Here is a 26,305-nt window from a genome sequence, read left to right on the forward strand (position 1 = left end):
TTTTTCTTATTTTCGCTGTGCTAACAAGCTTTTGTGAGGAATTAATTGAGTTTTTAGTGGAGGCTATTCACACCCCCCCTCTCTAGCCATCCGAAGGTCCTAACAAGTGGTATCAGAGCTAGGTTCTCTTCATCCGGATTAACACCCTAAAGAGCAAGAAGATGGCTATAAAGGAAGGTTTTAGCACCAATCGTCCACCCTATTTCGACGGAGCGGACTTCCAATACTGGAAGAGCCGTATGGAGTATTATCTCAAGACCGACATCTCCATGTGGTTCTCGGTCAAGGAAGGGTTCACACCTCCGAAGGACGAAGAAGGTAAGGAACTAGAGTCGTCAAGGTGGTCTGCCGAGCAAACTCGCAAAGGACAAGCCGATGCCAAGGCGGTGGTCACTCTACAATGTGGGATAGCCAAAAATCAACTTGTCAAGGTAGGTCCATTTGTGAGCGCAAAAGATTTGTGGAAAAGCTCATCGAGCTCCAAGAAGGAACCCGAGACTCTCGGATCACCAAGAGAGACTTGTTCCTAAACCAACTACAAAATCTCACCATGAAGGAGAACGAAATGGTAAGTGAACTACACGGAAGGCTCAAAGAGATCATCAATGGTCTTCATTCCGTAGATGAACGCGTGGAGAATCGCGATCTTGTAAGGTACCCTCTCAAAGCCTTTCCGAGGAATGCCTTGTGGTCATCTATGGTAGATGCCTACAAGGTCTCCAAGGACCTTTCAATTGTTAAATTAGATGAATTCTTTTGTGAAATGGAACTGCATGAACTTGCCAACAAGGGTCAAAAAGAGAAAGGTATTGCTTTAGTTGCAGGAGAAAAGAGCAAGGATGGAAGAAGGAAGAAAGAAAAGAAGAAGGAGAAAGAGATTTCTACATCCTCATCCTCCTCCGAGTCCGATGATGAAGGTGGATCATCATCAAGCGAGATGGCCAACTTCGTAAGGAGAATCATGAGAAGGAGCCAGAGATACAAAGGGAAAGGTAAGTCTATTGATCAAAATGTTGATAAGACTAATGTTACATGTTATGAGTGTAACAAGAAAGGACACTATCGGAGTGAGTGTCCAAAACTCAAGAAGAAGGAGGAAAGGGCCAAGAAGAAGAAAGCTCTCAAAGCTACTTGGGATGAATCCTCCTCAAGCTCATCGGAGGAAGAGAAGAAGGAGAAGAGCACTCGTCAATTAGCGCTCATGGCAAGGGAGGAATCGGATTCTGGAAGTGATACATCAGCCGCGGCTTCATCATTTTCGGATGATGAAGAGGTAACTTCTCCTCACTTAGAAAAATGTTATAAAACTATTGCACATTTATCTACTTTGCTTAAGAAATCAAAAACTGAAATCAAATCATTAAAAGATGAAGTAGAACACTTGAAGACTCTTAGGGAAGATGAGGTTGATGACCTACATCAAGAGCTTCTTGAGGATGAAAACAAAGCCTTAAAGAGTGAAGTTGAGAAACACAAGAAAATGCTTGAGAAATTCTCAACTAGCTCTAAGACCTTAGATATGATTCTAAATGCCCAAAGGGCGGTCTACAACAAGGCTGGGTTAGGATATCAACCTAAGGAGTCTAATTTTATTTCCCTAGTGTCTAGAACCCAATTTCATAGATCACATGCTTCTAGGGTTCATGAGACTAGGAAGGGTGTGACCAAGGCATGAGTTCCTAGGTCTTTCATTGTAGATGCATTAGGTCCCAAGATTTGGGTACCTAAAACATCTATCTTTCGTGTCTTGTAGGCATTTGTCAAGGGGGAGCATCTATCAACTTGGTTTGTTGATAGTGGATGCTCCAAGCACATGACTGGGGATAAATCACTCTTTACTACCCTTCAAAATAAAAATAGAGGTAATGTGTCCTTTGGTAATAATGGTAGCCTTAAGGTTATAGGAGTTGGAGATATTCATATATCCGAATGTCTTCAAATCAAAAATGTCCTTCTAGTTAAGGGGATGACCTTTAATCTCCTAAGTGTCAGCCAATTGTGTGATACGGGTTACACAATTGAGTTTCATTAAAGTCAATGTCTGGTCAAACACATTGACACACTTGACACGGTACTAGTAGGCACAAGGGTAGATAACATTTATCAAGTATTTTTTAAAAGTGCTATTAATGCCTCTGCTAAGTGTTTCATGTCAAAAGAAGAAGAATCATGACTGTGGCATAGGAGGTTGGCCCACGTAAACATGAAGAATATTCGAAAGCGGGCCAACAAAGGATTAGTGCGAGACTTACCAAGCATCAAGTACCAAAAGACAAAATTATGTGATGCATGTCAAAAGGGTAAGCAAACAAAAGTGTCTCATAAAGGTAAAAGTGCTGTAAGTACATCTACTGCTTTAGATTTATTGCATATGGACTTATTTGATTGTAGTAATGTCATTTCATTGAATGGAAGTAGATATTGCTTAATGATCATTGATGACTTTACTAGATATATATGGACTTTCTTTTGAAAAATAAGGATCAAACCATAGATATTTTTGTTCCTTTTTGTAGAAGAACTGAAAATGAAAAATCAACAACAATTAAAACAATTAGAAGTGATCATGGTGGAGAATTTCAAAACCATAGATTTTTAGAATTTTGTCAAGAAAAAAGATATAGGCATGAGTTCTCTACTCCAAGGACCCCACAACAAAATGGGGTTATGGAGAGAAAGAACCAAGTCTTGCAAGAGGCTGCACGAAGCATGCTCAATGAGTACTCACTACCGAGCTACTTATGGGCTGAAGCTGTAAATACCGCTTGCTATGTGCAAAACCGAGTTTTGATATATATGTTTTTAGGAAAGACTCCCCATGAACTTTGGTTTGGAAAACCCCCTACAATTAAACATCTTAGGGTGTTTGGTTGTAAGGTGTTTATCTTGAACACCAAGGATCATCTTGGAAAGTTCACGGCTAAGGCTGATGAAGGAATACTGGTCAGGTACTCTCTCATCAGCAAAGCCTATCGAGTCTACAACAATAGGACTAAATTGATTGAAGAGTCCTCGGATGTAGCATTTGAAGAAATCCCTAAATCAAATGATCAATCGAGGGATGTAGGAGAAATTCAATTGGAACTTAGAAGGCTAAGTTTGAATGATCAAAACATAGGAAGAGTCGAAGTTGACTCCGATGACGATGAGCAAAGGCAACAAAGGGCTCAGGCTGATCCGTTGCCTGATACTGAGTCTTTGCCTGTGCCTAGTGAGACCACTCATGAGGCATCGCCAACACCAAGGCAATCTAGGATAGCCTCTAGTCATCCCCAAGACCAGATTGTGGGAGACATTCAACAAGGGGTTAGGACTAGATCATTCTTTAGAAATGAGTCTAATGAGGTCGCCTTGATCTCAGAAATCGAACCAAAATTAGTTGATGAGGCATTGCACGATCCTGATTGGGTCATAGCTATGCAAGATGAGTTACGTCAATTTGAAAGGAGCCAAGTGTGGGACTTAGTTCCTAGACCTAAGAAAACCACCATTATTGGAACCAAATGGGTCTTCAAAAATAAGTTAAACCAAAAGAGAGAAGTTGTAAGAAACAAGACAAGACTTGTAGCCAAGGGCTATAGTCAAGTTGAAGGCCTCGATTATGATGAGACTTATGCTCCCGTGGCTCGATTAGAGTCCATTCGTTTAATGCTAGCTTTTGCTGCACATAGAGGCTTCAAGCTCTATCAAATGGACGTTAAATCGGCCTTCTTAAACGGTTTCATTAAAGAAGAGGTCTATGTTGAACAACCACCGGGGTTTGTGAATACCGAAGCTCCAAACCACATGTACACGCTCAAGAAAGCTCTTTATGGGCTTAAACAAGCACCTCGAGCTTGGTACGAAAGGTTGTCAACTTACTTACTAGAAAAGGGTTTTATAAGAGGTCAAATAGACCCAACACTATTTCTGCGTAGAGATGGTGAAAACATATTTGTAGCCCAGGTGTATGTCGATGACATAATTTGTGGCTCAAATAACAAGGGCTATTTGAATGAATTTATCACTCACATGGAAAGTGGTTTTGAGATGAGTCTGGTGGGAGAATTGACATTCTTCCTTGGACTGGAAATCAAACAAACTCGAGATGACATCTATGTCCATCAAACAAAATACACTCAAGAGATGCTCAAGAAATTCAAAATGAGTGACTCTAAGGAAGTATCCACTCCAATGGCGACAAACACTCGCCTTGACAATGATGAGAATGGAAAACCAGTTGATCTAACGCAATATAGAAGCATGATCGGTAGTCTTCTATATCTCACAGCTAGTCGACCGGACATACTTTTTGCTGTGGGCATGTGCGCTAGATATCAAGTATGTGCCAAGGAATCTCATTTAATTGCAGTTAAGAGAATTCAGAGATACCTTAAGGGCATAATTAGAGTAGGTCTCTGGTACTCTTGTACTGAGTCTTTTGATTTGATAGGTTATACCGACTCCGATTATGCTGGGTGCAAATTGGATCGGAAAAGCACTAGTGGGGGTTGCCAATTTTTAGGTTCATCATTGGTTAGTTGGTCAAGTCGGAAGCAACATTGCGTTGCTCTCTCCACAACCGAGGCTGAATACATTGCCATGACAGAGAGTGTATCACAATTGTTGTGGATGATCCACACCCTAGAAGATTATGGGCTTTCGTATAAGGGAGTGCAAGTGTTGTGTGACAACATCAGCACAATAAACCTAACGAAAAATCCAGTCCATCATTCAAGGACCAAACACATTGAAGTGCGTCATCACTTCATTAGAGATCACGTAGCTAGGGGAGACATTGCGCTCACATATGTTGAGTCAAAATCAAACCTAGCCGATATTTTCACCAAACCTCTTCCGGAAAATGAATTTAGTCATTTGAGGAGAGAATTGGGAATGTGTTTAGCTCAATAGGCCATTAGGACCCCATCATGATCAATAAGGACAATTAAAACGACAAGAGAATTTGGGAAATTAACTTGGGCAACTTGGGAACATCTCACACAAACTATAAGGTTTAACAAATTATTTTTGTTTGCTAGAAATGGGGTGAAATGCTAGGATCAGCCGAATTATTCAAAATGTATCATGCATCCCTTGAATAATTAGGTTGAAGAGACATAAATTGAGTATGGGGAAGACTATTACATAATTCATGTGTATTTGGTTCCTAGATCTTACTCATATATTCCAACCAAGGAAACATGGTTGGATCTTTATCTAGAAATTATGTAACTTTGGTTGATGGAGTGTTTGATACCTTTGATCGATACTTTTCATGATTTTGATTGAAACTAGGACAAGTCGTTGAAATAATGATAGCAATTTGGTTATATTTTAACAAACTTGAAACTGAACATAACAAGGTCGAAAATTTTAGTTTTCAAGCCTTGAGTTGTCTGTTTTTTAAATGTCTGAAACTTTCGAGCTATAAATAATTTCAGACCATAATCTTTAGGAAATAGTTATGCTTGTAGATTCTTCAGGTTCTAGGTACTGAATTTGGAAGTTTTACCGGAGAAACTTCTACAAATTATCGAACATCTCTACGAATTTCAGTTACTGAAATTACTGGAGAAACTTCAGTATCAGACACTGATCAGTCTACAGCCCGATCAGGAGAAGGTGGATCGGTCTGTCGACCGATCCAAAAATCTCTCCAGACCCTTTGTTTGTAATCTGATCGGTCTAGGGACCGATCAGGTTCGTTTTGTACGCCAGGAAGAGTTCCCTGATCAGTCCAGGGACCGATTAGGTTAGTCCGCGGGCTACTGATCGTCTTTTGATCGGTCTACAGACCGATCAGGAGGTTCCTTGATTGGTCCAGGGACCGATCAGGATGTTTTTGATATCTCCTGATCGGACAGCCATCCGATCATTTCAACACCTGGACCGATCTCTCTTAAATCTTTCCGATCCTTTCTCTTCTCCTGTTAAGCTGAAACCCTAGCCGACACTTTCCTACACCTCCACTCTTCTCTTCTCTTTGCACGCCGAAGCCCTAGCCAAAAGATACTTCAATGGCACCAAGGTAACTCCATACTTCCCTAGAACTACTCACCTTGGCATTTCAGTTTCATTTCTCACTGTATTTGTGCATTTTGTTTTGGCTTTCGGTTGTTGGTGGCTCCGGTGATCACCCCATTGTATCACATTATTAAACCGTAGGAAGAAACAAGTGGGTGAAGGAACCTCTAAGTCGCCTGAGAAGTCTAAGTCTAAGGCTCCCACCCGACCTCAACCATCTGTCTCCAGGAGATTCCCAAACCACCATTTTGAACAAGCCTTTAAACAACGGACCTTCAAATTGCTCCCTTGTAGGTCTGTGGATCGAAAATTTATGGACGAATTTTTTCCATCTGTATCAGAAATCATTGCCTATTACAAACTTGATTCCCTTTTCTATTTAGAGCGAGATATCAACTATGACTTAGTATCTGAGTTTTATAACAATCTTCATCAAACTAATGATGTAAGTTATAAAACAAAAGTTGCTAAGTAGACTCTTGATTTCAGTTTCTCAGCTTTCTTTGATTATCTTGCTTGCCGTAGGTGTTCAGAAATGTCTTTTCTATATATCCTGACTTACCAGACCCCTTACTCTCACCCTTTGATGTCTCATCTGACTCCATTTATGAGTATTTTTTCGGACATCCTAGACCGGGTGGGCTAGATGAATTAGATGTTGATTTTCCTACTTTTGCAGCCTTAAGATTATCTGCCCCAGATTACAATCTTTTTAAGATTGTCACGAACTGCCTTTTGCCAATCACATCTAAACCCTTGTCTGAGATCCGACCATATCATTGTCTGATGCTTTATGGATTGTGTCGGTGTCTCGACTTTAACATCATGTCTAGCATCTATTCTTCGATCATCTCCTATAGTGAGCCAAACAGCTTCACTGTTTATATGCCTTATGGGCATATAATTACAGATTGGCTCGAGACCCTTCAGATTGATGTCTCCAAGGGTAGAATAGTCAAGATTGTCAGGCAGGACTGCAGACTTGGAAAACGGGCATTTTCCAAGTCTGGCATCATAGGACAGAATGGGGAGGTTCGGTGGAAGGATGGGAGAGCACTAGGTGAGCTACCACGGGCACCTCCACGACAGGTTGCGGCTGATCCTGTTGCTACTCCTCCTGCTGCTGCTGCTGACGATGGAGAGCCAGATCCTGATCTGCGCTGGCAGATCACCGAGCTGGAGAGTCGCATTGATCGGCACGATGAGCTGCTGGTTGCTGAGCTCCACGGGCTGCGCGTTCAGATTGACCAGCGTTACGATGATCTACGCAGTCAGCAGTTGGCGACACATCAGGCGATTATGGGATGGATGGCCAGATACCCACCTCCGCAGGATTTCCCGGGTTATCCATCCTCGAGCAGCGGCATGCCACCTCAGGGACCCACTCCTCCAGCTGATGATGCTGATGCTCCTCATGATGAGGAGGCTGATTGATACACATTGTTCTATGCTGTCATTTTGATTATCTATGTTTTGGATATTGTTGGCTGGATACTTATGTCTGACCTGGATACTTATGTTTGTTCATATATTTATGCTGCTCATTTTCTTGTTTTTCTTTATGTTTCACTTCGTATTGGCTATTAATATGCTGTTCATATGCCATGTCTTGTATGTCTCTTATTTCTTTATCTCTGTCTTATAATACACTTAGAGGGCATTCTAGGTGGATTAAGAAAAAGACAGTATGGGTTAAGGGGGAGTCCTTTAACGTTTTCTTACCTAATTCGCATCTTTTCGGTGTTTGACAAATGGGGAGAAGATAACTAAGTTTAGAGATAAATGAAAGTTTGGCTTTAGGGGGAGGATCTTGATTCCCCTAACCTTACATGGTGTTGTGTCTGTCTTACGGGGAGGATTTTGATTCCCCTAAAATTAGGGAAATATGAATATTTCTAATCTAAACTTAAATCGTGTTGTCAAACAAAAAAAAGGGGGAGATTGTTAATACAGTCTGACCTGGCTGTTGTTTTGATGTTGACACTGATTTAAGTTTGTATCAGATATTAATTAAACTCAGACTGATTAATGATCAAGGTTGATTATGTGGAGAGGAAAAGTCCAAGTACAGATACTTGGCACGCGAAGTCGGAGAGGGCTCGGTAGCTCGTTCTCCAGACTAGGTCAGAGAGGGCTCGGTAGCTCGTTCTCTGACCCGGACGTGGAAGTCGGAGAGGGCTCGGCAGCTCGTTCTCCGGACTAGGTCAGAGAGGGCTCGATAGTTCGTTGTCTGATCTGGACATGGAAGTCGGAGAGGGCTCGGCAGCTCGTTCTCCAGACTAGGTTAGAGAGGGCTCGGTAGCTCGTTCTCTGACTCGGACGTGGAAGTCGGAGAGGGCTCGGCACTGCTCTCCGCACTCAGGTCGAGAGGGCCTCAGTAGCTCTCTGGACCACGAAGTCGGAGAGGGCCTCGGTAGCTCGCTCTCCGACTAGGTCGAGAGAGAGCTCGCTCGTTCTCTGGACCGGACGAAGTCAGAGAGGGCTCGGCAGCTTGTTCTCTAGACTAGGTCAGAGAGGGCTCGGTAGCTCGTTCTCTGGACCAGGAAGACGTTAGGGTTTAGGGCTGGGAAGTTCTAAAAACAACCGAGGCATTGGATCGGTCTGTTGACCGATCCAGTGATACTTTGACTGTCTGGATCGGTCTGTCGACCGATCCAGTGATACCTTAGTTATCTGATCGGTCTCGTGACCGATCAGTAACCACACAGTAGCTTTCTGTGGGTTATCTGATCGGTCTGGTGACCGATCAGTAACCAAACAGTAGTTCACTGAAAGTTATCTGATCGGTCTGTAGACCGATCAGAAGGAAGCGAAGGATTCAGAGGACTATAGGGGATCGGTCTGTGGACCGATCCACCTATAGGCTAATCGGTCCACAGACCGATCAGAAGCCTCCCAAGCCGATCAGGATATGTCCTGATCAGTCCAGAGAGCTATGGATCGGTCTGATGACCGATCCACAACGATGTCGTTTATCTTCTGATATTTCTCTGCGATTTCTGATTCATCTGATCTAACCATCTGCTGTAAGCTTTTTGAGTTATAGATTGCAGGTGTCGTGCCAATGCTTGAATTCAAACTAAGCACCATCAGAAGAATAAGACCAAGTGCTCTTTCTGTTGTGTTTCGCTGCAAATTGTGCAATTGGAGCGTCAACGTTCACTGGCTGCGATCAGTTGGCAACAGCTTGACTCTTGCTTATTGGTTCAAGCTCAGAGACACCAAAGAAGACCATGAATGATATTGGTGTGAGTTCAGAGAACCAGATGAGGATGAAGAGTGATTGGCGACGCCTGAGTTGGTCGCAGTGATTCGATACAGGTGACAGTGATTCGGCTCTGGCTGAAGACAGTGAGAAAGCAGAGGGATAAGAAGAAGGAAGAAGAGAGGTTTTGGAAGAAGAAGAAGATTTTGAAAAACTCTCTATCGATCAAGCAAGAGGCTGTGTGTTTGAGCTCTTGGCTGAGGAACTTCTTCTGTCTCTGTGTTTTGCTTTCATCGTGGCTGTAAGTTTATTGTTCATTCCTTTTAGCCACTAAACTCTGTAAGTCTTGCGCTTCTTTTCAAATCTTTTCTGAGACTTTGTGGAGAGGTTACTCCACCGAGAAGGAGAAATACTTAGCTGAAATTTGTCCGGGGTGTGATCTACCGAAAGATCAAGGGATCGTCCACCTTACGGACACGCCGAGGAGTAGGGGCAAGTTATCCCCGAACCTCGTACATCTTTGTGTGTTAGTGGTGGGTTGTTTCTTTTCCTTGCATCAGTTTTATTTTTACTTATTTCCGCTATGCTAACAAGCTTTTGTGAGGAATTAATTGAGTTTTTAGTGGAGGCTATTCACACCCCCCCTCTCTAGCCATCCGAAGGTCCTAACAGGGATGTTCGATTCCCGATTGATAATCGGGATGTTAGATTCCCGATTGACAATCGAGATGTTCGATTCCCGATTGGAAGGAAGTCCAGTTGGGATGTTCGATTCGCAATTGGCAGTCGAGATTTTCAATTCCCGATTGGCAATCAGGATGTTCGATTCCCGATTGGCCGAAGTCTGTATGTGTGATTCTGGAAGGAATACCGGGATGCTCGATTCTTAAAGTCCGGATGTGTGATTCCAGAAGGAAGATCGGGATGTTTGATTCCCAGTGGGTTCACTCGACATTGGGTAAGTGAAGGTAGGATCACTAGAGGAGAGTGACTAAGTGAGGATGCGTTCCGATTGAAGGGACAGTAGGCGTCGATCTAATTTAGGTTCATTTCGGAAACATAGATTAAGACCCTGACTAGATCCTGATTTGAAGGACATGATCTAAGTCATAAATTAATTATATTATTATTGTGCAAACTTTATTTTGTAGGTTAAATATTGTCATGCTGGATTAACCTAACTTGTAGGACAAAAGAAGTAAAAATGCCTCGGGTGAATAGTACCCGAGGCGCATTCAAGCATTGAAAGGCACCTTCGCACTGTTCATGGAAGGCGTCTTCGGTGTTATGGAAGGCGCCTTCTAAGGGATAAAGTTCAGACCTCGTCGACGATAAGGAGCAGCATTTTTCGGGATCAAATTTTACACATTAAAGGCACCTTCAACAGTCAATATAAGGAGGTCTCACCCAAAGCTTTCATATAACTCAAGATCAATTTCTATATGAGCTCCTACGTGCTCGATTGGCCTTCTAACTACTCTTGCTTCTTGCTGTTGCTTTGCTGCGGCTCTACTATGCCTGACTGCCACCAAGAAGTAATCCAAACATCGAGTTTGAGCCGACTATCAACAAAAGTGTTTGGTAACAAAACTTAATTATTGTACTTAATTTCTATAAATGAAAAATATAGTTTGTTACACTCTTTCGATTCTTGTGTACTCGATCCCCTCTTTCGACGGTTCTAGAAGAGGTTTTTAGTGGATAACCCATTGATAGGTCAACGAGACCTGAGTCTTAGAGTAGGAGTCGCTGAAGGATCCGAACTAAGTAAAGCAGCTTGCGTTCGTGTTTCTTACTTTTACTATATTTTTCTTTTCTATTCTTATTTCCGCTGCACATACTTTGTTGTCAACTTAGAAAAAGATTTTTTTTTTTTTTAAAAAAAAACACGTGATTCTCTTCCCCCTCTTATGTACATCTCGATCCAACACATTCATGTGAGCATGAGCATGAGTTGCTTTTGTTAAATGTTGAGTAGCGTTGTCAGACCAGTCGATCCATTGTGTGTTGAGAAGTAGGTCAAGGTTGACCAAATACTTGACGATATGTGAGAGGAAAGTCAAGTAGGTCATGAAGGACTGGATACTTGACTGATTAAGTCCTAACTTGAGGGTTAGACAAGGATAAAGCCTTAACTGGAGATTAGGCAAGGTAAAGTCCTAATTGGAGGTTAGGTAAGACAAAGTCTTAACTTGAAAGTTAGTCAAGGGTAAAATCCTAACTGGAGGTTAGACAACATAAATTCAAGTGAGTCAAGGAGGATTGCACGTTGGCAAATAAAAGTCCTAACTTGAGGGTAAGACGAAGGAAAGTCCAAGTAGGTCAAAGAGGACCACACGTTGATAAAAAAAAAGTCCTAACTAAGGGTTAAGCAAGGTAAAGTCTAAGTGGGTTAAGGAGGATCGCACATTAGTAAAAAAAAAGTCTTAACTCGAAAGTTAGGTAAAGAAAAGTTCAAATGGATTAAGGAGGACCACACATTGTCAAAGGAAAGTTCTAACTGTGGTTAAGCAAGAGAAAAATTTAAGTAGATCAAGGAGGACCGTACTTAGTGATCGGAAGTCCAACGAAAAGTTAGTAAAGTCCAAGTGGGTTAAAGGTTGATTAGACACTTGGTAGGGAAGTCCCAACAGATCACGGTTGACAGGATATTGGGTAAGGGAACCCTAAACTCATATTAAGTGAGTTAGGGTTGAAGCTATCGATTGGATAATCGATTAGCCCAAGTTCAATCAATCAGTGGATTGATTGGGAGTGTTGTCGCGAGGAGGCACAATGAATCGATCAAGTAATTGACTCAGCCAAAAGTTAATCGATTGAGTAATCAATTGAGGTGAATTTACGAAGAATAGAGAGTCACTGAATCAATTGGCTAATCAATTCAACTCTCTTCAATCGATTGGGTAATCAATTGAGAGGAGTTTCATGAAGCACAGTGATCCTCTGAATCGATTAGGTAATCGATTGAAACTGTGTAATCGATTAGGAGAAATAGGAAAGAGTCTTTGTGAGGTTTGAATGGACAAATCCGACATGGCAATTGATTGGGAGCAAGGTCAATCAATTAGGAACCCTAGATCGAGAGATAAAGGTGTTTTCATAGGGGATTCGATATCTCTTCTTCTCCACTCTTTACTACTGGTTCTTGGACCATTTAGGGTGAAGTGTTGCTGCACTTCCGAGTCAACAAGAGGCATTTTCATTCAAGAAGAAAGCAGGCAAGGTTCTTATTATATTTGTGTATTCATTTCCTTATTTTTGTTATATTTCTCTTGTTGTGAGCTTGTACGAGGTTTTTGCACCTCCAAATTATTTTTGAGAATGAGTGATTTTAATAGTGGAGTGTGTGCATGTTGACTCTCCACAAGTGTACGGAAATGTTGTAAGTAATAATAAAAGATATCGTATCCATAGGGACTGAAATAAGCACTAAAGATGTCTCAACACGAATTAGCTAAACAACTAATCAATTGGTTTTCAAAAGCTAAATTCAACTATGCAAAGTAAAACATAGAAATAAAAGAATAAGAAACAAGAATAAGGGTAATGGTAAAGGTATGTTCTAGGAGTTTTGGTTTTTTTGTAATGTTATTCAATGTAATGATCTACCAAATCTTATTCCTCAATTGACCATCATTTGTAGAAGGTTGCAGGTTCTCTCTTGCAATAGACAACCAGCCTAGAACTGAAATCTATACCTAAACGTGATCAATTAGGAATGAATCTATGTTGTCCTTACACGGGCTTGCTTGTCACGTGCGTCCCTCGGATAATCAACATAAAATTCATCACCCCTCAACCGCATCAAGATATAATATATAATCTATACAATTTATCCTACCCTCTTGAAATACCTAATTTTCCTTTCAAGATTACCTCTCAAACGTCCTTACACAGGCATGTTCCTGTCACGAACGTCCCTCAGAAAATCGAATGGGAAGCAATCCATACAAGATCCACAAGATATTCAAACATTCAATCAAGCATGGTAATTGAGCCCTAATCACAACAATCCACACAAGAAAGAATAGATACAAACAGGACAAAATCATAGAAATAGAAAATTTACAAATCCATAAGAGTTTTACATCAAATCTCCATTACAAATACTCTCTCCATCCTAGAACAAGAGATCTAATCCATAGAACAAGGAAAGAAATCCAAAGATAAAGAGAATACAAGCATCTTGATCTCAAATCCGAGAAAGAAAGGGAAGAAAAGCTTATCTACGATGAAGAACCATCTTCGGATCCAATCCTCGTTCCCCGGAGTCGAAACGATGAAGATCTGCCCTTAGATCGCCGGAAATCCCTCTAAGAAGGTGGAAGAACGCCCCAAATCTTGATTCCCCCCAAAAGGGAGGAGATCCCTTTTCAAATCTTGAAGGAGGTCTTATATAGAGGAGAGGTTTGAGCACCACACAACCCCGAGGCACGACCGTGTAAGGTTCACATGGCCAAGGCAACTCCCTTCTCTGCCTTCCTTACACGGCATGTGTGATACACGGTCGTGGCACACACTGCTTCTACTTTCCTTGCACGGCCATGTAGATCTACACGACCTACACTGCCTCTGCCTTTGGAAACCTCACATGGTCGTGTGGTGCACACAGCCAGAGTCTTCTTGGTCTCTGGAAACCTTGCACGGCCATGTAGATCTACACAGCCATGTAAGGCTTCAGCTCTGGATAGCTTGCATGGCCGTGTAGTGTACACGGCCATGGTCTTTCTGGCTTTAAATCTTAGCACGGCCGTGTGAGGTTCACACGACCGTGGCAACTTCCACCTCTACTGTAGCCACACGGCCTGGGCAACCCCCCATGGCAGGGTCGTATGAGGTCAAGGAATGGTGCCTTCCTTCTTTGTTCAATCGTCAAATCTTCTCCAAAATCGACTCCTGTGTATAGAAAATGCACAAAAGCAGATCTCCGAACAAAAAGAGTAAATATGATAAAAGGAAAGTGTTACGCTTCCGCAAGTGCACGAATTCGTCGTTAGTAATAAAAATATCGATCCCACAGGGACTGGCTATAAACACTAGCAATCATTCACTTATGGTTAGCTAGACTACCAATGGTCTTGAATAAGCTAAGGAAAAAGAAAGGTCGAGAGAGAGAGTCGAGAGTCGTAAGGTCGAAATATTCACTTGGTGATGAGGAGTTCTAAGGGGTCGGTTTCGTCATGGTAGTATTGATGTGTCTCGTTTTATCTTACTCTCGCTGTCCTTATTCATGCTATTGCCGGAAGATAAGCGAGTATTCTTAAGCACCAAAATAGGTAATGCCCTAAGAAGTCCTGTCACGGTTTACCCCTGTCACTAGGGCACCTGCAAATCTTGAGGACATGACTCTACCTGATAAATTAAGAATAGTGAGTAAAGCTAAGCCTGGTCTCTCGCTCCCTTGGGGAGAATTTGCCTTTCCTCTCAAGGAACTATCCTAGATGTCCGTGAACGGGTTACCCCTGTCACTAGGGCCCCTCAGGTATACGATCTAGAGGTAATCCTCTACGAAGCTAACAAGTTCTTCACAATCAAAAGTAAGCAATTAGCAATTGAAATAAAGCATGAAAGTTCATCCAACAAGTATAAACACAATACGAGTTTTACATCAATCCGTACCACGACTACTCCCTAATCCTATAACAAGGGATCTACTCCATGAATGCTAGAGAAATATCTGAAAATATAGTATGGACAAACATATAATTCTCAGCAAGTAAGAGGGAATATGCTTATCGGATGTCAAAGAGTGGCCTTCGGATCCAACTCTCTGCTTCTGGAGTCGATGTGGTGGTGGAAGTTCGCTGAACGGCGGTCCAAAATGGTGTAGAATTGCTCCAAGATCCTTTTCTCCCTGACGACTCGCCTCCCCCCTTGGCAAAAAGGGTTAATACCCTTTTATAGCCTAAGGTTTGGTCGCAGCGGCACGACTGTGTAAGGGTGGCACGGTCGTGCCCTTCTCCGGTTCTAGTGTGGATGCACGACTGTGCAGGGTCGCACGATCGTGTAGCCCCTAAGCTCTGTCTCCTGGGGCACGGCCATGCAGGGGTGCACGACCGTTCAGGTCTTCTTCTCTGCCTAGGGTGGCACGGCCGTGCAGGGTTGCACGGTCGTGTGCTGACTGGCTACTGTTTTAGTAGCACAGCCATGCAGGGTTGCACGACCGTGTACTCTTCCTCTCCTGTTTGGCCACACGACCATGCAGGGTTGCACGGCCGTGTTGTCTGGTTGGTTCCGGTGCATTAATACTCTCTGTTCAAGCTCTGAAAATCTTCTCTGTCAACATAAAACCAAACAAAGAGCAGATATCTGAACAAAACAATAGATATGATGAATACAAGATAAAAGATGCGATCATGTGAAGAATATATGTGCATAAGTCAAGTGAATGTGCACTAAAACATGCGTAAAAGATCATAATATTTGCGCACATCATACCCCCATACTTGAACCTTTGCTTGTCCTCAAGCAAAATGCTACAAACTATGTTCATGAAATCCTGCAGTGTTTCATAATCCTTAGTGCATTCGCCTAACTCTATCAACTAGTTTCACTGATAAGCATGATTGCGGAGTAACCTAAGTATGGCTTAAACATAAGTCCTCTGTACTCGGTGCAGAAAGTAGCTCAAGCTCTTCAAGTTTCTATTCTCTGTCCTAGTTAAATCGTCATACAATTGAGTTCCTAATGTTCCCAGTGATATACACTTACCTGCCACACACTTGGTTCATTTTCCTTAAATTATACAAGGTCTCAAAGGGTACTTCTCAGAATCAAGAGAAACATAACATTCATTTCCTCAGTAACCTAACTCGATCTCAAAGGGATGAATTGTTAGTTTCCACTCACGACAACTATTTTTTATCCCTTATTTTATTTATTATTATTATTATTATTTTTTATATAGTGCTATAGAGGTGTAGCACTTATTAACACGCGATGCATATGTTGGGATTTAGATTTTTTTCGAATGAGCTTCCATGATCCGAGGTTATCCAGTAACCAAAATGTAAATAAGGAATCACCATGGGAACATAAGTACTAAACAATTTTGATGAATCATAACTATTTCAAAAGTATGTCTACCATGCAAGCTTAAGTACTTAAGTGTAGTGAAAATAAATCCTTAAGGTTAGGCCAAAAACTTATACCGAACTCTGTACAATACTTAGCTTATTTCATGCTACTAAAGATAGAGAAAGGAGATACACTAAACATACTAATTCAATCTAGACCACTCATGAACTAAGAAAATGCTAGACATTTTGCTATTGGACAAGTGGCTGAAAAAGTAGACGGTTGATGTTCTCAAATATGCCACATATAAGAAAATGCAAATAATGTGCAAATAGAAACAAATAAAATGCAAATAGATAAAACTAACTAGACAGATAAAAGAAAGCAAATAAAATATGTAAAAACAAAAGAAAGACTCTCAACTAGACTCAGGTTGTGCAACAACACCCCCCAGACTTAGACTTTTCATCGCCCCGATGAAATCAATATGGTGGTGGGGGATAAGGAGGTCCTTGATTTGGCCCCGGGGGAAATCTAGGAAAACTAGGGAGATGACCTATGTGCTGATGATATTGATACAAAGTGTCTACTTGTTGTCGAGTGATATCTATATCATCCATAAAGTTCCTCATTCTCTCCTGGTCCACCTCATAATCCTGTACGAACCCCGTCACCTGACTATGGAAGTCTCTAGTGAACTGAAAATGATCTCGCACTTCCCTAAATTGGTCGTCAGAAAGCTTGAAGCAACCCTCCAACAACTGTTGTTGGGCATTTTGCTTTTCATGAAGGGATTCTAAGGAGGTACGGAAGTCAAAAAAATCAAAACTAGAGGGTCCCGTGCCATAGGCAAAAGAGTGCCTAGGAGGTTCCGGATGTCTGGAAGGTTGCGGGAAACCTGATGATGAAGGCTCATGGTGGTAATCAATGTCGTCTGCAGTGGAGAGAACATCCTCAGAAACTAGATCCGTGATCACTCAATTCGCGGGATTGCGAACTAAAGTGTGCTTGGGATAAGGAAGGGGTAGAGGAAAACCAAAGGTCATAGGAAAGGCAAACTCATTCTCATCCTGACAAATCATCTTCATTGCAAGACAAGAATCGATGTCGATCTTGTCATTACCATAAATAACCTCTAGTCCATCGAGCTCACAACCTAAATTATGTGCTATTGGAGTAATCAATCCACCAAACACAATTGTCCCTGAAGATGCCCTAGCTTCCCTTACTAAGGTTTGTAGGAAATGGAATCCGGAATCAAAATCAACTTTCTTCAACATTGCCTAAAGAGAATAGAGTTCAATCTTTTTAATCACCCCGTCACTATCTCCTCGATCAAAGATTGTTTTGCTCATCACTCGGTGCATGTATCTAAAGGTCGGGTTTTGCATGCGGGATGCCTTGGCTCTAGAGAGTTTATAAGGGTCATTCGATCCAGTTATCGACCTCCAAAATTCATTCCATCTAATCCCACTATCAAATCCTCGGGCACCTCCATTAGGTAAACCAAAACAATCATTAAAATCATTAAAGGTCCACCGAACTTCTTTGTTCATCATCCTAAAAGTTATGATCCCTATGTAGTCCTCTTCAGATGAATATTTAACATCAAGTGAACTCAATAATTCAAGGACTAGATGAGGGTAAGTTGGTGCATGACAGTACATTATATCATTCCAATCTAAAGAGCTAATCATCCAATCAATATCATCCCTAATTCCTAGCATATCCATAGTGGCGGGATCCATATATTTCGTGCATACAATTTTCCTAGTGACTAGGTTATCATGTCTAGCTTTTTGATCTTGATTTCTAAAAATAATATTAAATATATTTTTGTTACCTTCGTCGCATGCTACCCTCTTCCCTTTGCCTTTTGATGATGAAGCTTTTCCTTTGCCTTTGTCACCTCCCGGTGCATTTCCTTCTCCAGATCCACCACTTCCTCGACGAAGTCACTTCAAGATCTGCAATATGGTGAGCTTAGAATTCCATGGAGATAAGTCCTTGAGGATAAGAGCAGGGGAGAGGAGGAATAGGGGATTAGCTTCTTTTTCCAAAGTTTTGGCTTGGGAATGTGTTAGATCTAGATATAGATCTAAGGAAAAGTGGACTCTAGAGGGAGAAATTAGGGTTAGATGAGGTGAATTGGGGAGGGGAAGGGTTTTGGGAGAGAAGAAGGTAGAGGCTAGGGTTTCTTGGAAGGAGTAGGCGGCACCGCACGGGATGGGGCACGACCGTGTCTTATAGACACGGCTGGGTTAGATCAGATTGCACGACCGTGCTGAATGGCACAACCTCTTCTTTCCTCCCCTCGGTCGGGCTCGCATGGCCGTGCCGAATGGCATGACCCAGGGCTTCCTCTTCTCTGGACTCTCTTGCACGACCGTGCCAAATGGCACGACTACTTTCCTTCTCTTCTCTGCACTAGCCACACGGCCGTGCAAGGGTGCACGGCCAGTGGCTTATGCTTCTCTGCAAGCTCCGCGCGGTCATGCAGGGTCGCACGACCACCTCCTTTAAGCGCGGGATGACTCGTCCTTTGTTGTTTTGGCTCCTCTGATGCCTCAACGCCCATGAAACACTCACGACCAGCTCGTGGAGATTATGCATATCCTGAAAATGAACACGAATTAAGTAATGCTACTCGACCGAATCTACTTAAGGAAATAAAAGGAAATAAAATGGATGACGAGACATTAAATCAAAATGAAAAGAAAACCCTTGAGTTGCCTCCCAAGAAGCACTTGTTTTAGGTCTTTAGCTCGACCCCGTTTCAGTCAGTGTGGGCTGAACCCGTTAGAGGATGACTCTCCTTCTAGGGTTGATGTTCCAGCCTACGCCTTCAGTTTTGCTCGTGCTGGACAGATGTATTTCTTACTGCTTGCTGGAGGGGAACTCTCATAGAAACCGTACTCCCCTTCTTTATATATGCTGATTTTGTGAGAATTTTCCTGAGAAGAGGGGTTGCATATGGAAGAATTGGACAAATCAAATTCAATCTTTCCCTTGCCAATCTCCAAGGATAACTTATGACTTTTTACATTGATGATGGCTCCAGTCGTGGCAAGGAATGACCTTCCAAGGATGATCGGTATCTTGGGATCTTCCTCCATGTACAAGATAATGAAATCTGTAGGAACTATGCATCCACCTACTTCAACTGGCACATCCTCCACTATTCCCATCGGGTACCTACATGAATGGTTAGCTAGTTGCAGTGCCATCATGGTCAATTTAATGTTCTGGAAACCCAGCTTCTTAGATAAAGAGTACGGGAGCAGGCTGACACTGGCTCTCAAGTCACAGAAAGCTCTTGGTATAAGTTCAGAACCAATTTTGCACGGTTTGGAGAAACTTCCTGGGTCTTGAAGCTTGGGTGGAGGATTCGCCATAAGGAGGGCGCTGCAATTCTTTATCAGTGCTATAGTCTCGAAGTCGCCTTTCTGCCTTCTATTGGATAAGATTCCTTTTAAAAATTTTGTGAACTTCGGCATCTGGTGCAGTGCATCTAACAATGGTACTTCAACACAAATCTCTTTGACTTTTTTCAGAAACCGATGGAACTCTTCATCCCTTTGGGATGCTATAAGCTTCTGAGGAAAAGGAATCGTGCGATTTTGTAGAGTAGTCTGAAGAGCTTCTTCAATTTTTTTAGTAACCACTTATCCATCCTTGTTTTGCGTCTAATTGGGCATTAGGGGAGTGGGTTCCTTTTCTGAGTCAAGCTCCATCTGAGCCATGATTTGAGGATTTCCCACAGTATGTTCGCTTCGCAGCTCAATGCGATTGCAATGTTCCACTGGATTTAAATATGGTTTCCCTGGGAATCTACCCTATGCTCTCGAGACAGACTAAGCTATCTAGGCTATCTGGCTATCTTGCATCTTCTGGTGTTTTTTTGAGTTCTCCAGCCTCTGAGTCAGTTGTTTGATCTCGCTCCTCATCTCCTTTTGCTCCGAGAGAGCTTCCTCAAGCATCTTTTCAATCCTAGACAGCTGTGTAGGTTGCTGCTGTTGATGAGTCTGCTGTCCAGGTTGGTAGGTCTGATGTGCTGGCCCCTGGTCCTGATTATTTTGGTATAAAAAGTTGGGGTGGTTCCTCTATCCAGGGTTGTATGTGTTGGAGTATGGATTGTTTTACCTCTGATTGTAGCTTGTTATTGCATTGCATTGCTCAAGCTAGTTTATCTGTGCTTGCATTGGCCCAAGGGGGCAAGTGTCGTGAGCATGGTCCGCACTTCCGTAGATGTCGCAAGCACAAACTATTACATTAGCTGTGTTGCTACCCATGGCTTCAAATTTCTTAGTCAGGGCGTCCAACTTCGCAGATATGAGTGTGAATGCATCCACCTCGAATTTCCTTGACGCCTTCATCTGATTTCCTGAGAAAGCACCGCTAGATCTTTCAGATGCCCACTGATGGTGGTTTAGCGCCACATTCTCTATTATCTCTTCGACTTTATCAAGACTTTTTTTCATCAGTGCTCCTCCTGCCGCAGAATCCAATGATACTTTCGTGTGATAATTTATTCCATTATAGAAGATGTGTAGAACCAGTCACTTCTCAAGGCTATGATGGGGGCACTATCTCAACATGCTCTTGAATCGGTCCCAGACTTCAAATAGGAATTCTGAGTCTATCTGCTTGAAGCTGGCAATCAGGTTCCTCATGTGGGCAATCTTACTTGGAGGGTAGAACTTGTCTAAGAATTTCTGCTCACATTGCTCCCAAGACGATATGCTATCTGCTGGTAGAGAATTCAGCCACTGCTTGGCCCTGTCTTTCAGAGAAAATCCGAAAAAAAGTAGTCTCACCGATTCTGGAGGAACCTCATTCACCTTCATCGTGCCACAAATTGCATAAAACAACTCTAGATGATGATTCGGGTCTTTGTATGGTCCTCCTCCGAATTGATTTTGCTGGACCATGTGGATTACTGCGGGCTTGATCTCAAAGTTGTTAGCATCGATGGGTGGTCGGGTGATACTGGATTGGACCCCTCGTGCATATGGTGTCGCATAATCTTTCAGCAGTTTATCGACTATTCCTGAGGATTCTTTTGCTGCTTGGAAAGCTTTCTGTAAATTCCTTCTCCTCAGAAAGGTCTTGTCAATCTCTGGATCAAATGGTAGTAGCTGTCCTGAAAGATTAACTCTACGCATGCAAAAGAAAAGAGAACAAGATAGAAAATATGACAACAAGAAATAATAAAAAAATGAATGCAGTAAGGAAGAAGAGTGAAAATATTTTATTATTAGTAGATTTTTTTTATATATATATGTAGAGAATAAAGAAAACAAAGCCTAGTCTAATCCAATATGACTTAGCTAGTGTTATGGACGTAGTCCCTGGCAACGACGCTAAAAACATATTCCGCTTCCGCAAGTGCACGGATTCGTCGTTAGTAATAAAAATATCGATCCCACAGGGAATGACTATAAACACTAGCAAACGTTCACTTATGGTTAGCTAGACTACCAATGGTCTGAATAAGCTAAGGAAAAAGAAAGGTCGAGAGAGAGAGCCGAGAGTCGCAAGGTCGAAATATTCACTTGGTGACGAGGAGTTCTAAGGGGTTGGTTTCGTCATGGTAGCATTGATGTGTCTCGTTTTATCTTACTCTTACTGTCCTTATTCATGCTATTGGCAGAAGATAAGCGGGTATTCTTAAACACCAGAATAGGGTAATGCCCTAAGAAGTCCTGTCATGGTTTACCCCTGTCACTAGGGCACCTCGGCAAATCTTGAGGACATGACTCTACCTGGTAAATTAAGAATAGTGAGTAAAGCTAAGCCTGGTCTCTCGCTCCCTTGGGGAGAATTTTCCTTTTCTCTCAAGGAACTATCCTAGATGTCCGTGAATGAGTTACCCCTATCACTAGGGCCCCTCGGGTATACGGTCTATAGGTAATCCTCTACGAAGCTAACAAGTTCTTCACAATCAAAAGTAAGCAATTAGCAATTGAAACAAATCATGAAAGTTTATCCAACAAGTATAAACACAATATGAGTTTTACATCAATCTGTACCACGACTACTCCCTAATCCCAAAACAAGGGATCTATTCCATAAATGCTAGAGAAATATCTGAAAATATAGTATGGACAAACATATAATTCTCAGCAAGTAAGAGGGAATATGCTTATCGGATGTCGAAGAGTGGCCTTCGGATCCAACTCTCTGCTTCTGGAGTCGATGTGGTGGTGGAAGTTTGCTGAACGTGTTGGTTGCTACTTGGAAAACCTAATGGTTCCTCTGTACAAAAATTTTATATAAGATCTGAACCTTTCCTAGCTACTATGTGTTCTTTTAAATTAAACTTGGATCGTCTGCGGAACTTAACACGTTTGATCCCAAGTTTAACTTATATGTTCTTTTAGGTTTAGATTTGGATCTCCTGCGGAAATTAACACGTTCGATCCAAATCACCTAGGTCACAAAGTTGATTAAATATTAATTTCCAAATTTGGCTTCTAGGACTGCATGGCGAGGCACATGACCTTCTTGGATATGGGAACAACCACCACCGCCTAGACAAATCCTTTTAAGGAAAGTTAATATTTAATTTCCTTAAATAACTCTAGGTTAACCAAAAAGAACAATAGAAGCACAAGTTCGAAAAGAAAACAAAAGAACACAATATTGAAAACTAATTCGAAACCTAGAATCACATGCCTTTTGTATTTGGTATTTTTACAAAGAAATAAAACTAGTATGATGCGGAAAACAATTACTAGTTATACCTTTCTTTGTGAACTTTTAATGACCTCTTGATCTTCTACCGTATTCCTCTTCTAACCTCGGACATTGTGTGGGCAATGATCTTTCGAGATGAGAACCACCAAGGCACCTTCTTCTTCTTTCCTTCAAGTTTCGGCCAAGCAAAAACTTCCAAAGGATGAAGAACTTTTTCCACCAACCAAGCTCCAAGGGATGCAAGCTTTCTCTCCTTCTTCTCCAAGCTAGAATCCGGCCACCAATTAAAACTCCAAGAGCATGAAGAGGCTCGGCCACAAAGAGAAGAAGAAGAGAAGAAGGAAGGGCCTGTCCACACCACCAAGGAAAAGAGGGAGAAAAAGAATAGAGGTTGTTGTATATTTTTGAAGGCACCTCTACCCCCTCTTTTATAATCCTTGGCCTTGGCAAATAAGGAAATTTAAATAAAAACTTCCTTAATTCCTTTGCCATGAAAAAGAAAAATTAATTAATTAAAAATCAATTTTCTTTTCCTAAATTATTTGGTCGGCCACTATCTCCCCAAAACAAGGAAATGTTTAATTAAAACAAGAATTAAAACTTCCTAATTTGTTTCCGAAAATTTATAAAAATTTCTCTAATAATTTTTATCCCTCCATGATTGGTTAATAAAAAGGAAATTTTATAAATTAAAATATTTCTTTTAAACATGTGGATAATTTCCAAAAAGGAAAGTTATCTCTAAAAATTAAAATCTCCTTTCAATCTACAAATAAGGAAAGATATCAAATCTTTTCTTAATCTTTTGTAGAAACAAATAAAAGAGAATTTTTTAATTTTTAAACTTTCTTTTAAATCATGAACATGATTAAAAGGAAAGTTTTTACCAAAATTAAAATCAACCTTTTAATCTACAAATAAGGAAAGAGATTTAGGTCTTCTCTTAATCTTTTGTAGAATCTTATAAAAGGAAAGATTTAAATTTTTAAACTCTCTTTTAAATCATGTTATCCACATAAGAAAATTTTAAAATTAAAATTATTTTTTATTTTAATAGGGCCGGCCACCTAAGCTTGATTTCAAGCTAGGGCCGGCCACATGAATTCACCCATGAACCAAGCTATGGCCAGCCCTAGCTTGGTCTCCAAGCTAGCTTGGTCGACCCCTATAGGATGGGTAAGAAGGTGGGTATAGTACTCTATAATTAAGAGGCTACGATAGGGATCGAGAGGAGGAATTGGTTTTGGTCTCCCGATAAAATTAAGCATCCCGTATTCGCCCCGAACACACAACTTAATTTTATCAATAATAATTCATTCCACTAGAGAACTATTATTGAACTACCGCACCAATCCCAAATTATATTTTTGTGCTCCTTCTTATTATGAGTGTGTTAGTCTCCCTGTGTTTAAGATAATGAATGCCCACTAATTAAATGAGTTACTGACAACTCACTTAATTAATATCTTAGTCCAAGAGTAGTACCACTCAACCTTATCATCATGTCGGACTAAGTCCACCTGCAGGGTTTAACATGATAATTCTTACGAGCTCCTCTTGGGGACATTCCCAACCTAGATTTCTAGGACACAGTTTCCTTTTATAATCAACAACACACATTATAAGTGATATCATTTCCCAACTTATCGGGCTTATTGATTTATCAAACTAAATCTCACCCATTGATAAATTAAAGAAATAAATATTAAATATATGTGCTTGTTATTATATTAGGATTAAGAGCACACACTTCCATAATAACTGAGGTCTTTGTTCCTTTATAAAGTCAGTATAAAAGAAACGACCTCTAATGGTCCTACTCAATACACTCTAAGTGTACTAGTGTAATTATATAGTTAAGGTAAACTAATACCTAATTACACTATGATCTTCCAATGGTTTGTTCCTTTCCATCTTGATCGTGAGCTACTGTTTATAATTTATAAGGTACTGATAACATGATCCTCTGTGTGTGACACCACACACTATGTTATCTACAATATAAATTAATTGAACAACTACATTTATCATAAATGTAGACATTTGACCAATGTGATTCTTATTTCTAGATAAATGTTTATACCAAAAGCTAGACTTTTAGTATACATCCTAACAATCTCCCACTTATACTAAAAGACTAAGCTGCCATATCTGCTGCCATACATCTGATTCAACCCTTCAACACGCCTATCAAAAACTCTTGCCTTAAGAGCCTTAGTGAGAAGATCTATAGGTCATCATCTGATGCAATCTAGGCAGCAACAACTTCTCCTCGTTTATACGATTTCTCGTATTGGGTGGTACTTGCGCTCTATTGTGTTTACTTACCTTATAGACTCATGGTTTCTTCGAGTTTGCTACTGCACCACTATTATTACAATAAATTGTAATAATCTTTGGACAAACTAGAAATCATATCTAAGTCTATCTTGAGGTTATTGAGTCATTCAGCTTTTATGGCTACCTTAGAGTCTTGCCATATACTCAGCTTCTATGGTGGAGTCCAGAAAAACACCTATGCTTATCATTCTTCCATAGTTATGACTTTACCTCTTAAGTAAACATAAAACCTCGAGGTTGACTTATTATTGTCCTTATCCGATTGGAAGTCAAAATCCGTGTAACCCACAGGGACCAAATTAACTGCCTTGTAAGCTAGCATATAATCTCTAGTGCCTCTAAGGTACTTCAATATATGCTTTACTGCAGTCCAATACCCTTGTCTAGGGTTACTTTGATATCTTCTAACTATGCCCTTGGCAAAACAGATTTCTAATCTCGTGCATAGCATACATTAGGCTTCCGACAGCCGAAGAATAAAGAACTGCCTTCATTTCCTCTATCTTCTTTGATGTCTACGGAGACATTTCTTTAGATAAAGTTACTCCATGCTAAAAAGGTAAGAAACCTTTCTTGGAGTTTTGCATGCTTAAAACAAGCAAGGATTTTTCGATATATGAAGCTTAGGATAAGTAAAATATTCTTTTCTTGCGATCCCTTATTACTTTGATCCCAAGAATATATACATTCTCCCAAGTCCTTCATATCGAATTGTTTGGACAACCATACCCTTACTTTTGACAATATTTTGATATTGTTTTCAACTACAAAAAATGTTATCTACGTATAGTACAAGAAATACCACCACGTTTCCATCACACTTTTTGTATACACATGACTTATCTGGTTACTAAATAAATCCATAGGTCTGAATTACTTTGATAAACTGGATGTTCCAAGACCTTGAAGCTTTGCCTCAGTCCATAGACTGATTGAGCTTGCACACAAGATGTTCTTTGCCCTTTGCAATGAACCCTTCTGGTTGCTTTATATGGATGATTTCTTCAAGACTTCCATTAAGGAATGTTGTCTTGACAT

The 26,305-nt window shown here is 41.0% G+C and overlaps 1 protein-coding gene and 1 non-coding gene across 2 annotated transcripts; one reads left to right on the forward strand and one right to left on the reverse strand.

Moving 5' to 3' along the window:
- Positions 1 to 20,409: 20,409 nt before the first annotated feature.
- LOC121979938 lies at positions 20,410 to 21,393 on the reverse strand. The gene is made up of 2 exons (XM_042531912.1): positions 20,916 to 21,393; positions 20,410 to 20,720 (listed from the first exon to the last, which is right to left on the reverse strand). Exons 1-2 carry the CDS (start codon positions 21,391 to 21,393, stop codon positions 20,410 to 20,412), a joined length of 789 nt encoding a protein of 262 aa, XP_042387846.1.
- Positions 20,798 to 20,903, forward strand: LOC121983632. Its single transcript, XR_006112654.1, has one exon. It is a non-coding gene; the product is annotated as a small nucleolar RNA R71 (small nucleolar RNA).
- Positions 21,394 to 26,305: the final 4,912 nt, after the last annotated feature.

This window comes from Zingiber officinale, chromosome 5A (assembly GCF_018446385.1).
Source record: "Zingiber officinale cultivar Zhangliang chromosome 5A, Zo_v1.1, whole genome shotgun sequence".
In the NCBI taxonomy this organism is placed as follows: Eukaryota; Viridiplantae; Streptophyta; class Magnoliopsida; order Zingiberales; family Zingiberaceae; genus Zingiber; species Zingiber officinale.